The sequence below is a fragment of the Pollicipes pollicipes genome, unplaced genomic scaffold, assembly GCF_011947565.3.
Source record: "Pollicipes pollicipes isolate AB1234 unplaced genomic scaffold, Ppol_2.1 Scaffold_1600;HRSCAF=1878_pilon_pilon_pilon, whole genome shotgun sequence".
NCBI lineage: Eukaryota > Metazoa > Arthropoda > Thecostraca > Pollicipedomorpha > Pollicipedidae > Pollicipes > Pollicipes pollicipes.
The window spans coordinates 24042213-24058358 of NW_023595962.1; the positions used below are offsets into that span (position 1 = coordinate 24042213).

The 16146-nt window shown below is 57.0% G+C and overlaps 1 protein-coding gene and 1 long non-coding RNA gene across 2 annotated transcripts; one reads left to right on the forward strand and one right to left on the reverse strand.

The window, feature by feature from the left end:
• The first annotated feature begins 1353 nt into the window (after positions 1 to 1353).
• Positions 1354 to 3834, forward strand: LOC119099820 (uncharacterized). Its single transcript, XR_005094420.1, has 3 exons — positions 1354 to 1447; positions 2205 to 2345; positions 3794 to 3834. It is a non-coding gene; the product is annotated as an uncharacterized LOC119099820 (long non-coding RNA).
• A 5899-nt stretch (positions 3835 to 9733) lies between these two features.
• On the reverse strand, positions 9734 to 14045 carry LOC119114811 (replication initiator 1). The gene is made up of 2 exons (XM_037238852.1): positions 13838 to 14045; positions 9734 to 9954 (listed from the first exon to the last, which is right to left on the reverse strand). Exons 1-2 carry the CDS (start codon positions 14043 to 14045, stop codon positions 9734 to 9736), a joined length of 429 nt encoding a protein of 142 aa, XP_037094747.1.
• Between the last annotated feature and the right edge of the window lie 2101 nt (positions 14046 to 16146).

Here is a 16146-nt window from a genome sequence, read left to right on the forward strand (position 1 = left end):
CGCGCATCGTCACGCCACTTTTATGGGACGCAAGCGACTGTGATGATCGTATTAGCGCTCAGGGACCATGGCGCAATCGGGATCGAAACGCAGGCCCCCACTTGAGAGTCCGACGATGTAACCATTCGGCCATGACGCCCCCCAAACGGAGAAATCAGGGCTGTTGGGAAGGGCACTGGTTGCTGCTGTACTGGCTGCGTTCGTACGCTTGCCACGATCGCTTGTGGTAGCACTCCGAGAGTGAATATGAGTGTTCTGAGACAGCGGTGAGTGCCGCGCGCCTGCCGAACCGGTGTTGCGCCCTCGACACGTGCGCCCGCAGCACGTGTCGAGGACTTGCGTGTCGGCTGTGCGGCACACGCGTCGCGGTCCTCGTGGCTCGGCCGTTCATGCAGACAGCTGTTGCGAAACGTGTCTGGCTTAGCGGGCAGGGAAGGGAGTCTCATTGCGTACCGAATCCACCCGAGGTTTTAGGGAAGCATCGGAATCGGCCGTCCCAATGGGGGAGGGTTGTTCCATGCTGTGTGTTGTCGGCCCCCGTGATTAGGCACTCTTTTCATAGGGTTTACGCTGACTGGCCGCTGGAATCGACTGGGGGTGATCTACCCCGTGACATTTGTGTGCTTTGTGATCGAACTGTGCGACATGCCCTGCGATTCACACCATGAGTCCCATAAGAGTGGTGTTGTGCCCATCAGGATATTGCACTGAATGTTTCACAGTGTTTCCCCTTAGGTAGCAGCATTGTCGCAGGCGTACATTGCCCGCGTAACTCCCGTTGTCTCTCCTAGATGTCAGCACCGTCGCTGGCTCACCTCCCCGCGTTAACTCGGCGCGTCGTCGCCAGGTGGCGGTGCGGTCGCAGGGGCAGGCCGCCAGTCTCCAGACCCGTCTGCAGATGGTCTCGGCCGCCAACGAGGAGCTGCGCCGGGAGCTGCGCCTGGCCAGCTCCGGGCGCTGCGAGCTGGACGCGCGCATCCACGACATGCACCAGCAGTTCGTGCGCACCCGGCGGCCGCGCGCGACGCCGGCGCCGCTGGCCAGGTCGACGCCCGACCTGCGGCTACCCTCGCGCATCCCGCAGCCGCTGTCGCTGCGGAAGCGGACGGGCACCGAGCCGGCCTCGCTGCGGCCGCCCGGCTCTGCTGCTGGCGCTGGTGCTGGTGCTGGTGCTGGTGCTGAGGGCGGAGCTGGCGCAGGCGCTGGGGTCCTGGCGGCGTCGTCTGCGTCCGCCGCGTCCACCGCCGCCGCCACCGCCGGCGCTGACGCTGCCGCCCCGTCGGCGGCGGCGGCAGAGATGGCGAGCCGCCACACGCAGACGGAGCCGCCAGCCGCGGCGGCGGGCGGGCGGCCGCGGCCGGACCGTGCGCGCGTGGCGGCCATTCTGCGCGAGTCGGACCCGCAGCGGCTTCAGCGCCAGCTCCTGCTCATGCTGGTGGAGGCTGAGGTGAGAGGAGAAGAGGAGCGGGCCACATGCGGGGCGGGGGCCGGGCGGTAGGGGTAAGTGGCGGCCCGGAGAAAGCGTGGTGAGGGGACGGGGGAGGGGGGGAGGGGGTCCACCAGTGTGCTACACGTCTCGTTTGGCGCGAAGAGAGGTCTAATAGCGATGTGTTTAAGCGGAAGCAACGGGGTGCATGTCAGTAGCGAATCACGTTATGTGCGGGTGTTTGTAACGACTACAGGGTCGGCGGGATGGCAGGTGTTTCCTCAGCTGAAGAATGACAAAGTGAAGGGTGTCACTTGAAAGTGGATTGGGTGGATTGACCACGTGAGTTGGGTGGGCGAGGAGGGGCCGGGTATGTGAGAAATCTGGAGCTGTTAGAGAGACATGTCCTGTTAGCGTAGACACTTGTCGGGAGGTGGCTCGTTTGCAGGTGAGCGTGTTTGTCCCGTGATTAACACGCGTTTGCCACCACGCGTGGTAGCGAGCTTGTTCATCCTGCATGGGTCATCACGCTGTAACTCTCCACCTGGTCATCACCAGTTTCATGGAGTCGCACATGGTGTAGGGCATCACGTGGCGGGGCTGATTCACGGGCAGGGTCTGCTTCCCAACGTCCTTTACGTAGTCCTGCAGCACGCTGTGTAATGGGCGGATGACTTGGCGCGTGTTGTGGCCGCCAGGATGGCTTGGTTGGTCCGGTTTGTGCGTGCCATGCCCAGTCGCGCGCGCCAGTGGTGACATCTGCCGGGTGCGTTCCCAGGTCCTGCGCAGTCAGCTGGCGGCGCTGGGTGGTGACCCTAAGCGTGACCCCGGTGGCGGTGACCTCGACGCGGCGCCTGAAGCCGACCCCCGCAATAAGGTGGCCGCCCTGCAGCGAACCAACGGTGATCTGCGCCTGCAGGTGCGGCTTCGGCTTTGATAGCGCGCCAGGGTGCGGTCAAAGTCGTGCCAAGTTTTATTGCAGTGCGGGTGGATGCCGCTTGAGACATACCGCGAATACCAACGCTGTGTCCAACATTTCGCATTCAAAATGCCCGGCGCGTGGTGTGTTTTTCTGTGTGTCTTACGATTGGTATAGATAAGACAGTAATAATAGCCTTATTCCTCGGAGAAAAACCGGAAGAGTAGAGATATAGTTAGGTTGATATTTCGGACAATATGCTTTTCTCGAAACAATACTATTATTTCGATAAACTACAATACAACTATTGTTTTGATAAACACATGTTGCCGAAGTATTAACCCAACTATATCTCCATTCTCCTGGCGTTCCCCCGAGGAATAAGCCTGTTACTATTGTCTTAGCTATGTGAATAATGTTCCTCGCTAATGCATTGAACGACCTTATGATTTGTGTTGAAGCAGCCGCTCGGTTATGCCATCCACATTTCGGATAAATATGACATACATGCGCAACACCCCAAATGATATTAATTACGTATTTTGGTCTGTTATGGGCGGATTCTTAAACAGGATGCTGTACTGGTGCGGAGGAACATAAACCAAAAGTATCTTGAGCCAGAAACAGTCACATGCCTTTACGGCTTCCTCAATACCAGTTTTTTTAAAAATAAAAGCATTTCGCAAAGCAACGAAATCTTAAGTCACGTGTTTTACCTGCGCCCATGATAATCCCAATGAAAAAAAAATTCGGCCCCAAACAGCGCGCACCTACGCCACAGGGGGGGGGGGGGGGGGCGCACGAACGGTGACAGATCGCATGTGAGGGGCTCACGCGAAGCGAACGACACGCGGAACAGAGATAGCGCAAAGGGCGGATGCCGGGAGCCCGGGTACAAGCTGCCACGATGAATACGTGGGTTTAGGTCTGGTTTGGGGTGACGAACTAGACCTGAACACCGGTGTAGCACTGTTGGATTTGCCGCTTGCTGTAGCGGTTCGAGGAGCTCTTTCGTCTTTGTTGTCGAATAACGCAGGCATTTTTACCTAGCTGGAGCTTGTCTTGTCTTGCCTTGTCCTAGCTGGAGCTTGTCTTGTCTTGCCTTGTCCTAGCTGGAGCTTGTCTTGTCTTGTCTTGTCCTAGCTTGTCTTGTCTTGTCTTGTCCTAGCTGGAGCTTGTCTTGTCTTGTCTTGTCTTGTCTTGCTGGAGCTTGTCTTGCGGCAGCGTAACCCATCTGCTCCTAGACAACTTCTTGTTACTCACAAAATATGGCGATTTTCTACTCCATCTCGTCCATCCCGTCCACCCTGTCCACTCTGTCCACCCCGTCCAGCCCGTCCAGCCCGTTGTTCATCTTCCGGAGTCGAGCTGGCCTTTCGCGCACCCCGCCTGTCATTACGCCGCCGGGCCTGGGCCTGACCTGACCTGACCGTGGTATTTGGCGGCAGCTGGAGGAGCGCCGGATCGAGCTGGAGGGCACGCGCGCCCGGCTCCGGCAAGCTGGAGACGCCGTCGCCGTCGCCGGCGGGCGCCGCGCGGGCCGCGCGCCGGTCGGCCGGCCGCGCGCATGGGGCGGCGCCAGCCTGTCGGCCTCGCCGCACGACCGAAGCCTGGGACACTCGAGCATACCGGTGCTGGGTGCGCGCGGCCAGCCCGACACGGCAGCGACGCCGGCCACGCTCCGGACACGCATGGCGACGGACAGACGGCGGCCGGCGGCGGCAGCGGCCGCGGCACCCCCGCCCCCGCCCCCGCCCCAGCCCCCGTCAGGGCGGGCGGCCTGGCGGACGCGGGCGGTCGGAGCTGGTCCGCTCGGTGGGGTCGCTGAGCACCGGCGCCGGCGCGGGCGAGGGCGGCGGCGGCGGGCGGGCCGGCGCCGGCGGCGATCTCGCCACAGTGCGCGCCATGCGCCAGCTGAACTGGACGCTGCGCCGCGCGGCCGGCGCGCCGCCGACGCCGCCGCCGGGCCCGCGCGGCCCCGACCGCGCCCAGGAAGAGGTCAAGACTAAGGTACGCGCCCGCGCTCTCTGCGAGCTTTGGCTGCGGACCGAAGGAAAGACCTAATCTCTCTGGCTGTCTAACTAGGCTCTGTAAGTGTGCGCGCAGGCGCCTGACGTTCTCTCACGCTAAGCACGGGTGCTCGCGGAGCAGGTGGGGGACGTCGGTGACGCACGATGGCATGTCATTCGCGCGGGGCTTCGCTCCGCTGTCTCGCAGTAACGCCCGGAGACGCCGAACCGTTGGTAGATCGCAGTGGTGACGCGGGGTGAGGACGTCATAGCGACGATTGCCGGTCGTGTGGCAAGGCGTCAAGAGCGAGGCCGCCCGGGGCGGCTTGTTGTGCGGTCCCGTCTCAGGCCGGGGCGCCGTTTGACTGGCATCGGACCGAGTCGTTTCAATCGCGCGGCGTCGAAGACTGGCACCCCGTGGATGACATGCCGTTCAGCTCACCGGCTGGTGTTCTGGTAGCTAATAAATGTGGCATCTTGTGTGACTATCGGCATGCCCTACTAAACAGCCTGGAATCTGCACGTCTTCCATGCTAACCGCCGCCTGTCTGTTGGTTTTGCCGCCACCGCCTGCGCGTTGCCGGCTTTCCCTTCGGCTCCCCGCTAGTGTTTTCTGGTCCAGTTTTTGCCCTGCATGGTTTCACGGCGTCTTTGCCCGCGCACAGGTGAAGCTGGACTAGGGACTGGGCTGGCAGCGATGTCCGCTGGGCAGGTAATGACTGCCCCCCTCCCCCCCCCCCTCCCCCGCTCCGCCCGCCCTCACCGTCACCGGCTTTCCCCTCAGTGCGGGCCGCTCTTTAGTCCTCGTCGCCTGTCTCATGTCCCGGCTCGTGTCGTCTGTAGGGCGTTCTTGTCGCGCGAGAAGAGGCTGGGAGCGCGTTTGGTGCCAGCTCAGGTCCCCACTCCGACATCGATCGCACTAGTGTTATGTTTTTTGGCGGCCTGGGAGGGAGCGCAACAAAAATGCTCTGATTTGCCTGCCCTCGAGATGAGCGACGTGGTCCTGTCAGCGCCCCAGCTGTCTTGTTTGTCCCTCGTAGTCCGCAACTGGCGCTTCCCAAACGACCTCCGGCTCTCCGGAGTCGCGTTGGTCTGCCACGACACTAAATAGCACGGTGGTAGTGGGGCTTGTAACGGCTCTAAACGGATCGTGGCTCAAACCTGTGAGCAAGATGGTCTCTTATCGGTGGATTTTGCGTCGCCCTTAGTGCTAACAAACCCTGAAATTCGCGGCTGTCTTATCCTGTTGGCGTCAACTCATGTCACTTGTATTGAAAATAGAATAGCGTATAAGCGGTAAAGGGTCTGTAGGGGCCGCTGCTTCTTTGTCGGCACTTCCTCTAGCTTGCGCCTTGGTAACTGTCATGGCACCGCCATCTCCTCACAAACGAAACAGTCCTGTCGAGTGCAGCCAGTATTTCATTGGGTGAAAGTCTCACAAATGCGTATTGCATGCCAGTACGGAATAGGCTATCAGAAAGTGGTTATTTTTTTGTTTCCCTAGGGTCCTTGTCTTGTTAGTTGCCCTTTTTGCACGTCTTTACCAGGCTCCTCTTATCGAGTGTCTGCACATGCTTTGTCTGCTTTTTTGGAGCGCAGACGTGCCGCCTGGGTGCGTCTTGGTTTGTTTTGCTCGACTGGTCTTGTGCTTGTTGTGTTTTACTTGTTTCGTGAGCTTTGCGCTATTTTCTCCGAGACGTTTTGCTTTGCGTGACGCGATATCCTGTGACCTGCATGCAACATATCCATATCCTGCATGCAACGACGCTTGCAATGTCCCGCTTGCAAGGAACCAGGCGTGTTGCCTGCCCGTAATCTTCATGTTCGCGGACGAACTAAGTCGTTGATTTTTTCGCTTGCCTCGCGCGCGGCCCTCCTCACCACGGCACTTCCCCACTGATTTCACAGCGCGGCAGACGCGAGGGCCGGTTGCAGCGGCATATCTGTCTGTCCGCTGACCCTCGCCGCTGTTCGCGCCACGTGCCTTTGATGCATCCCCAGCTCACCGTTCCAATGGGCCTTATTTCCGCCCGTGGTGTAGTTGGCTCCCGTGCTGGCCTTGCTTTGGTGGCCGTGTGTTTCGGTCTGGCCTCCTTGGTGACGGTGACCGCATCCCTCCGTGTTCGTCGTCGTCCTCGTGGCTGGTGACGACGGTTGTGCCTACGACGACGGTTGACGGTTGTACGGTTGACGACGGTTGCCCTCGTCACGGTGTCACCCAGCGTCTGAGCCCGACACATGCTGCTTAACGTCTCCGCTGAGGTGACCGCGTGTCTCCCCCGGAAGGGCACCGCCTCGCCACGGGGGTACCGACCCCCTCCGGCGGCCGTCCGTCGTAGCCTGTCAGGTTCCCCCCCCCCCCCCTCCCACGGTCACTGCTGTCGGGCCAAGGCACGTCTGACCCATCTGAGAGACACGTATGACCCATCTGAGAGGCACGTCTGACCCATCTGAGGCACACGTATGACCCATCTGAGAGACACGTATGTGTCTGACGCTTCTGGGAGACACGTGTGACCCAGCTGAGAGCCTCATCTTACGGTAGTGTGCCGCCGACAGGCCAGGCCGGCCACAGCCGAGCCGCCCCGTTCCGCGCGCCGCCCGGCAGACTCGGCCTCCAAGATCCCGGCCACGCAGAGCCACGCTATCGGCCAGATTCTGAGCGCGCTCAGCCGCACCAGCAGCGGCGGCAGCACCGGCGGCGGCGGCAGCACCGGCGGCGGCGGCAGCGGCGGCGGCAGCGGCGACGGCGACGGCGGCGCCGCAGAGCCGCCCGGCCCGGCCGAGACGCTGGCACGCACGGCCGCCGACATCCGCGCGCTGCGTCGCGAGATGGAGCGCCGCCTGCGCGAGGCGCGTCTGGAGGCCGCCTCGCCGACCGCCTCGCTGGGCTCGTCGCGCGCCAGCCCGGAGCCGGGCCGGCGCGGCGGCGTGCTGGAGCGGCTGAGCGCCCTGGACGGCGGTGCCGACAGCCAGACGACGCCGATGCCGGCGACGGCGGCCAAGTCAGACGCTCGGTTCGGCTACCGCTACACGGGCGAGACGCGGCCGGACCCGGCGCTGATGCCGCCCAGCCAGGGCCTCATCCACCAGATCCTGACGGCGCATGCTGCGCCGCCGTCGCCGTCGCCGCCGCCCCCCGCCGGCGGCGACGGCCGGGGCCGCTCGACTGCAGAAGAGCGGGGAGTGTGAAGGCGGCGGCGGCGGCGCGGCCGGTGGCGCGCGTGGCGCGCTCGGCGACCGTGCGAGAGGAGCGGCAGGCGCCACGGCCGACCGGCTCGCCGCGACCGCCGCAGAAGGAGAGCGGCAACGCGCGCGTGGGCCGCTACATCCGCAGTCTGCTGCAGCGCATCTCTGAGGTCCCCGACCAGTGATGGATGGCACGGATGGGGCGGCGGCGGCGGCGGCGACGGCGGCGCGGTGGTATGTGACGGAGGTGCGGTGTGGGCGTCGCGGTCGCGGGTCGAGAGGAGCAAGGTCTCTAGATCGCCGGCGAAATGCTGTGCTTTTCTTCAGAACGACGCGGATTGCTCTGGGCTCATACAGCAGCCTTGTGAGCTGGCTGCAAAGGCTCGAAACAAGACCCCGTGGAGCAGCCACGTTCGCCTGGGTGCGCGTCAGGGTCTTGCTCCGCTGTCGACCCCGCTCAGTCGCTGGCCTGCGCAGCTGAAGACCGCGCGGAAAGCTGTGGCGGCTGGAGCCGACCCCCGCTCCTCCCGCGCCGGCCCCTCCGCGGCCTCTGGGGCCTCGCTACCAAAGACGCCCGCCGCCTGTCGCCTCTGCTGTGATAGTTGGCCGTCATTCCCGCGATGTCTGCATTCCTCTCCGGTGACGTCGCCGTTGGGCTCCAGTGACGTCACCGCCCGCAGTGGTGACGTCACGACGTCGCGGCGTCTGCGATGTGCAATGTTCCCGTGCAGTTCTCCGCGTCTCGGGTCGGCGGCGTAGCACGTTCTCTGTGCGGCGCCCCTGGTCACCCGGATGGGGATTTTGTCGAGCCGTCTGGAGAAATGTCCACGGCAGTCTGCGGGTTTTTGAGGTTTGTCGCTGGATGTTGCGATTTTACGGGAACGGTTCGTGGTCGGGCTGCGGCTTTGGAAACGTGATACTTACCCGGGCCGGGCCAAAGACTGAGGCTGACGGGCAGGACATTGTTTTATGTATGTATCTATGTATCATATTTACAAGTGTGTGGTTCTGTGCCTTACAAAATATATGGTTGACTTGTTTGGAGTTTTTTTTTTCGCGACGGGACGTGACTGCATACGAGCCAACCGCTCCAGGAAGCGCAGTATTGTCCAGTGACGACGGCTGACCGAAGGGGGGCGCTCCGCCGGCCGGTACAAGGTGTGACATAGCGTACTCGGCGCTGGGTAGACAAACTTGACTACAGTTGAGGGAGGAGGGTCAGTTCTCTGCCAATTCTTAGCTGGCATCGCGTCCACGTGCGCCCCGGGGCCCTGGAACGTGGCGACAGCAAAACGGCCGATTTCTGTCCAGAAGCGCGCAGATAAATTGAGATATCAGCGATATTCCCCGAGCTCCAACGGCACACAAAGATTGCGTATTGACAGTCGGCTACGCTTTGTATGTTATAAAGGGCGAAATGCGAAGCAAACATTACGTAATTGACGACGGCGACTATCCCTGTATTGCCACAAACAGCGAATGTATTTCTGCGATCGATAGATGGTCCAGAGCGACACGACAGTTTATGAACACTGTACGAGAACAAAACACAGTGAAAAGACTGAGATCTAAGAACAAAACAGTCGCATTCCGGACATTGCGGAGATAAGCCTAGATTCAAAATAAACGTTAAACGCGAGGGCATGTCAGGCTTCATTTCCTAAGGCTTCCAAGACACGCAAATCCCATGTTCTCACCTTGCGTATTTCCACAAACAATACAGTCCTACGTCTGCCAGCAATGTAAGGTGAATAAATCATCATCATCATCATCATCAGTAAATCATCATCAAAGTCCATCCCACCTGCATAAAAAGACACCACAGCGAGCTCCGTAAGAACAGTTGCCGGTCCTTTTGCCTGATATGCGATGACGATGGCATGGTGGCTTATGTCGAAATCCTACCTTGACATGCTACCCTGGAACATGACCACCTCTTCTGTACCACCAGCCCCACACCAAGCACAGTCACGTGACCTGACTGCGCGGGCTGCCGAATGAACAGCACCACCCCCGGCCGGCCCAGCGGCTCCAGCACGAATCGACAAAGCGCAGTTCCAGCATCCAGTCTCGCTATCCACATCTTCTCGCTCCACACCTTCAGGACACTAAGAACATGTTGCTTTAGTCGCCTTGAGGGCAAGGCCGAGGAGACCATTGAGGTCGCCAGTACGGCCGACCGAGCGCCACTCAGCGCCACCCGCCGCGGAAGCCGGTTACCCTGCGCACCTCGGCCCGCGGCAGGTGGTGCACCAGCTCCAGGTGGCTCCGCAGGTTCTGCACGTTGCTGGTCGTCGTGCCGCATAGGTGGCACGTGGTGCGGCCTTCGTGGCGCTTGCGGTGCGCCACGAGCGCGTCGCGCGACTTGTACTTGCGGCCGCAAGCGTCGCACACGTGCGTCTGATGCCAGTCTGAGGGAATAAGGCAGTCAGCGGTTTGGGGATAGCATAGAAGGCAGACAGCGGTTTGGGGATAGCATAGGCGTAGTGGTTTGGGGATAGCATAGAAGGCAGTCGGTGGTTTGGGAATAGTATAGGTGTAGCGGTTTGGGGATGGCATAGAAGGCAGTCAGCGGTTTGGGGATAGCATAGGTGTAGTGGTTTGGGGATAGCATAGAAGGCAGTCAGTGGTTTGGGAATAGTATAGGTGTAGTGGTTTGGGGGTAGCATAGAATGCAGTCAGTGGTTTGGGAACAGCATAGGTGTAGTGGTTTGGGGATAGCATAGAAGGCAGTCAGTGGTTTGGGAACAGTATAGGTGTAGTGGTTTGGGGGTAGCATAGAAAGCAGTCCGCGGTTTGGGGATAGCATAGGTGTAGTGGTTTGGGGATAGCATAGAAGGCAGTCAGTGGTTTGGGAATAGTATAGGTGCAGTGGCTTTGGGATAGCACAGAAGGCAGTCAGTGGTTTGGGAATCGCATAGGTGTAGCCACTGGGGAGGGGAACATTTCTCCTCAATCCTCCCCCAAATAAAATGTTTTCCATGCAATTTTAAAAGCACGCGTATTTTTTACATTTTCTTATCAAAAATACCGTTGTCGGGCCGCGGTTTTCCCCCAGATTGCAGTTTGACTGAAACTGTTCTGAAATTTAGTTACATGCAAAGAAGGTCGGGAGGGACTTGTGGGAAGCACCATAGTTTGATCTGCGCAGGTTACCAGGGAGAGCTTCGGTGTGAAGAGTTCGGTTCAAGTAACTCAAGCCACCGACATTAGCAGCTTGGGGTTGCTTCCCGGCATAGTGAGGGCTGATATTGCGATAACAAAATTGCAATTTCGCAACGTGCTTGGGAAGCCGTGTTTTCGGTTTTGATGTACGAGGGCATAGACACAATTCAAGTGTACAAGATTGGATAGAGATGCGTGTATTGGGGCGCTGGTGGTGTAGTCGTGCCGCGCGTCTGAAAAAACCAGTGTTCCATTCTCCGCAGTACCCACGGTTCCCGCCGGCGCGAGAGGCAAGCGACGTTCAACAACCTAAGATACTAAAGGCGTCCTGACGCTCCAATGACAAAAAAGCATCTATAATATCTTCGTTCCGCCGCGCATTTTAGCGACAGCCTGCCTGCGTCCACCAACTTGACCTGGTCTGTCCCAGGCAGTGCAAGTTTTTGTGTATACATTGCTAGGCAACCGCTGTGCGCGGAGCTGTGCCCAGACAGGTATTGTATGGGGACGCAGTCCGTATGCAGCTGGCAGAACAGATACGCTTCTCACAAGCCGCTTTGACAAGATCGCATCGGTCAGCGTTGACCAGCAACCAGCCGTCCACGTTGTCCTTAAAGCACGGCTACTTTAAGAGCAATCATTTTGGGTGTGAGTGAGAAGGATGCATCACGAGACAGAGCAGCTGTTATTGGGTGTCACTGGGAGAGTTGCATCAGGAGACAGAGCAGCTGTTATTGGGTTGTGAGTGAGAAGGATGCATCACGAGACCAGAGGCAGCTGTTATTGGGTGTCACTGGGAGAGTTGCATCAGGAGACAGAGCAGCTGTTATTGGGTGTCACTGGGAGAGTTGCATCATGAGACAGGGCAGCTGTTATTGGGTGTCACTGGGCGAGTTGCATCACGGGACAGAGCAGCTGTTTATGGGTTGTCACTGGGAGAGTTGCATCAGGAGACAGAGCAGCTGTTATTGGGTGTCACTGGGAAAGTTGCATCAGGAGACAGAGCAGCTGTTATTGGGTGTCACTGGGCGAGTTGTATCACGAGACAGAGCAGCTGTTATTGGGTGTCACTGGGAGAGTTGCATCATGAGACAGAGCAGCTGTTATTGGTGTCACTGGGAGAGTTGCATCAGGAGACAGAGCAGCTGTTATTGGGTGTCACTGGGAGAGTTGCATCAGGAGACAGAGCAGCTGTTATTGGGTGTCACTGGGAGAGTTGCATCAGGAGACAGAGCAGCTGTTATTGGGTGTCACTGGGAGAGTTGCATCACGAGACAGAGCAGCTGTTATTGGGTGTCACTGGGAGAGTTGCAATCACGCGGTCACCTGGGTCGATACCCGAAAGGGTTCAGTCGGGTTCCGTACTGAGGATTTAGCGCCCCTTTGCGATATGAAGGCTCACTGTTACAACTTGAATAAAGGCTAACTTACTAAGCACTACGGCACGTAGCTACCAAGGATGGGCTCTTTAATATTTGAGTGGGGGGGGGGGGGGGGGTGCTGAATGCAAAATTATCGACATTTTCGATTTCCAAGCTCTTATAAAAAAGTCTTCTTAGAAGAGTTTGAAGTCCAAACCTCTCGCAAGAACAGAGAGAAACATTTGAGGATGTCACATGCCACTAACAAGATATCCAAGATCTCCGTAGCACCGAAAGGGTGATCACTGAACTGTCATTAGCATTACCAAATGCTCCAGAAAAGCCCAAGCAGATCTATCGCCTTTGACCTCACACGTTATTGCGGCGACCTTGGCCGGTGAACAATGCAACCAACGCTGTTTCCGCAGAAGCTGCTTCTCTACCGCAAACAGGCTCAGTTGCATCAAGCATTAAAGGGAGCGATCACATTTTTGTTGGACTTTAAAAAATGAAATAGCCATCTTGAAGAGCATTCGGTACAGCTCACAGCCCTGCACTTCTTAAAACCTATAACCCTCCAGTTTCTGAGCTACACGCCCACTAAGATGTGCAGACTATTTCAGGCTCGTTCAGCCACGCATGACGTCATGGAATAAACGTCCTCCGACGCCAAAAAATGATGTCGCTGAAATCCTGCCACACCATTGGTCATACGGCATTGGTCAACATAAGGCCAAGTCAGGTGGTCAACATAAGGCCAAGAAGGATACGATCGTCGAGTAGTTAATATCTGGTGTTGGTGAGCACAATTTTCTGGAAAATGACCAGAAAATGGAAATGACACAGAAAGTTCGCACGCCATAAAAACATCATTCAAATTCTGCCATGCCATTGGCCAAGCGGTCGTTTAGGCCAAGAGAACTATAATCACCGAGTCATCCATATCTGGTGTTCGTTAGCACGATTTCCAGACCTACCAGACATCAATTGGCTGTGTCAATGTTCTGCAGGCTTCATAATTTTCAATCACGAATCACGTTTTGTGGTACAAAATATAAGAAGTTGGACATAGGTGCTGGTTATTACGGGTATAAGACTCGTAACATAATACATTAAGAATATCGCCATAGTCGAGTATGCGAATACATCAAACACCATAAACTCACAAATGAATGGGCAAGAACGCCACGACAAGGGTCAAAACACGGGAAAATAACGATATGTGGTTCAGCAAGACCTCCAGCACCGCCACGAGTACCTCTCCGGAGATCGGAGTAATCTACGTGGGTTCCAGGATATTAATTTCGTAAGAACAGTTTGGCAGCACTACAAACGTTCCATGACGCAATCAAACAATGACGTATTGACAAGCATATTTGCCAAATAGAGAAATGTGTTGTCTAGAGCAGTCTTTCCCACACAAAAGCTTACCAATAGCTATAAATGTGCGTATTTCATCATGTCTGGTGCCTGCTTCAGTAACCTTAATTGTTGAGCATTCTTTTTAACCACCTGGAGGATTCTGCACGTCTCTACATCCGCTACGACGTTATCACACACCAACCAGTGAGCCAATCCTCACACAATCGCATGCCGTACAATGATCCCACAGTCGAAACGTCCGGCAGACGCACCATCCCAGCTCCCACCAGCTCCCCTACACCGCACATCTCCGCACGGTCCGCGCGCTAGCAGCGCACCTTCGCCACCGGCGGCCGCTAGAGGGCGCGGCGCCAGCCCCTCCAGCCGCGGCCGACCGTCCTGCGACGCGCCTCCTCCGTCGGCAGCCGGTGCACCATGCGCAGGTGCTGGCGCAGGTTGTGAACGGTGCTGATGTGCGCTCCGCACACGTCGCACGTGGTCGCACCCTCGTGCGTGCGGCGGTGCGCCGCCAGCGCGTTGCGTCGTCGGTAGACACGGCCGCACAACGCGCACGCGAACCCGCCTCCTGCAATGGCGGCGGCGGTCAGGACCATGGCGGAAGCGCCAGGGTCAGAGGCCAGGAGCGGGGGAGCAGAGCGCCCAGGACGCGCCAGGGCGGTGACCTGCCCATGACAGGTCGCAGGACAGGTTGCAGCCATTCTCACGGCGCAGTCTCGTGAAGTTCGGCGCCGGGGAGGGGCGAGGGATGGATGTTTCAATGCGCAGAGGTGTTCTGCTAATTGCAGAGTTTTTAAGAGGGGTAGGACGCCCGCATAGCACGTTCAAACTGGTGTGCAGCCGAGACCAGCACTGCGGGAGTACGGTCCCTTTAAAGAGACACAGCTTATGGCCATAACGCTAGGGTTTAACACATGGGTCAAGTGTACCTCCTTGGCCTAGATCATCAAGCTACCTGGTGTTTGCAATTGTCGCGAAACAGCCCAAGAAAAATTAAACTGAACACACACTTGGATGGCCGGTTGATTGCCACATGCTCGGAAGGGGGGGGGGAGGGAATTTGACCGCTGAGGTCCCAAAAACTAACAGGGCTAGGAGACCTCAAATTCACAGGACATGATGGCCTGTTTGTGAAATCACTTGTGTCCAAGGTTGAGGTTCCTTAATCTTGACCTTCGGGTCAAATAAGGTCAAACTCCAGATTGATGTCTGAAGTGCCGCAGACCTCTCATGCAACCGCCTAAGTCTAGACACCTGTTCTAAGCAAAATGTCACTGGTATTATTTTTAGGTATTGCTCTTGTTTCACCTTTAGAAGATCATGGTAACCAAAAAATCTACAAGATTATTTTGTTTTTTGAATTCCAATATGCGTGAAGCATTACGCTTGGCGGTATGTTCCTAAAAACAAAATGCTGATCTGGGTCCTTTCAGGTCAGTGAGCTCTCCGACCTTTCAAAAGGTTATGGAAGGTGTCTCTTGTGATCCGTGTGATCTAAAAAGTCGAAATAAGTATCAGCAACTATCTTACAAAACAAGCTCCCCAGTAAAAAAGCAGACCGGCTTTGACTTTCGCCTGGCCATCATACCTGGCCCAAGGTGCATGAAATATATCGTAATCCTAGATCAAATTGACTGTTTTTTTAACTATTTTTCCAAGAAACCATCTCAAACATGTGTGGCTTGTTGCACTAAAAGACCAGCAATTCAGACACCTTCAGGTGAGCAAAATTTGGTGCGGCTACGCCGCACCTTTCAGAGATCATTCTGGAAAAACCTTCGGTGTCGGCTCACGGTGGCCTCCGCCCTATCCGAGTGCGTGTTCAAACGAATCAACTACAATGATCTGAATTTCCGCTTGAGGCGGACATCAGCAAGACATCAGATCAGTAAGACAACTCGGGGCACGAGACAGGTGGAACACATGGCGGAGTGCAGAAGAGGAAGATAGAACGCAGCATAACCAAATACTTTCTTCCACAGGCAGTAGATTTGTCTAAGTTTGAAAGAGAGCTTGTTCTACATTTAAGAACAGAATCGACATTCCGCGTGCCATGACGTGGAGCGGAAAGACCAGCAGCCGTCTGTGTCATGTGCCCACAATCAGGTACCGGTCTTGTCACTGGGACTGATGTCAGGTTGTGTTTTCAGCGAAGAGTCTGGGATAATGTGATCATTGCGTGTCATGTTGTCGAGCATTGGCGTAATAGATCATTAGTAACTTGAGGCACGCGTAACTACACGGAAGCAGTGGGCGTACATCATCAATTTGAAATGAGGCAACGTAATTGCTGTCAAACCAGTTTCGAAAGAAACGCGTTTTTTGCCAAACAGCCTGCCTTCTATATCAACGGGATGCAAAGCTGGAGTCACCCATTCAAAGTGCAAGGTAATTTCCGAGAAAAAAAAAGGTCCTGGAGCACATCGCGACTCGCTCGGAAGCGATGGCACAGCTCATGGACGCGTTCGATTCATTCTCTCGTGCTTGGAAGCGATGACACAGCTCATGAACGTGTCCGATTCAGTCGCTCGTGCTCGGAAGCGATGACACAGCTCATGGACGCGTCCGATTCATTCCCTCGTGTGTGCTTTCCGCGCCGTTGTCACGCTAGTGTGAATACTCTCTCAGGTTTTCGCGCTGAATTCGCAACAAGCTGTTTTGAACTCCGTGGCCCACATAGTTTGGGCTGGACTGTGG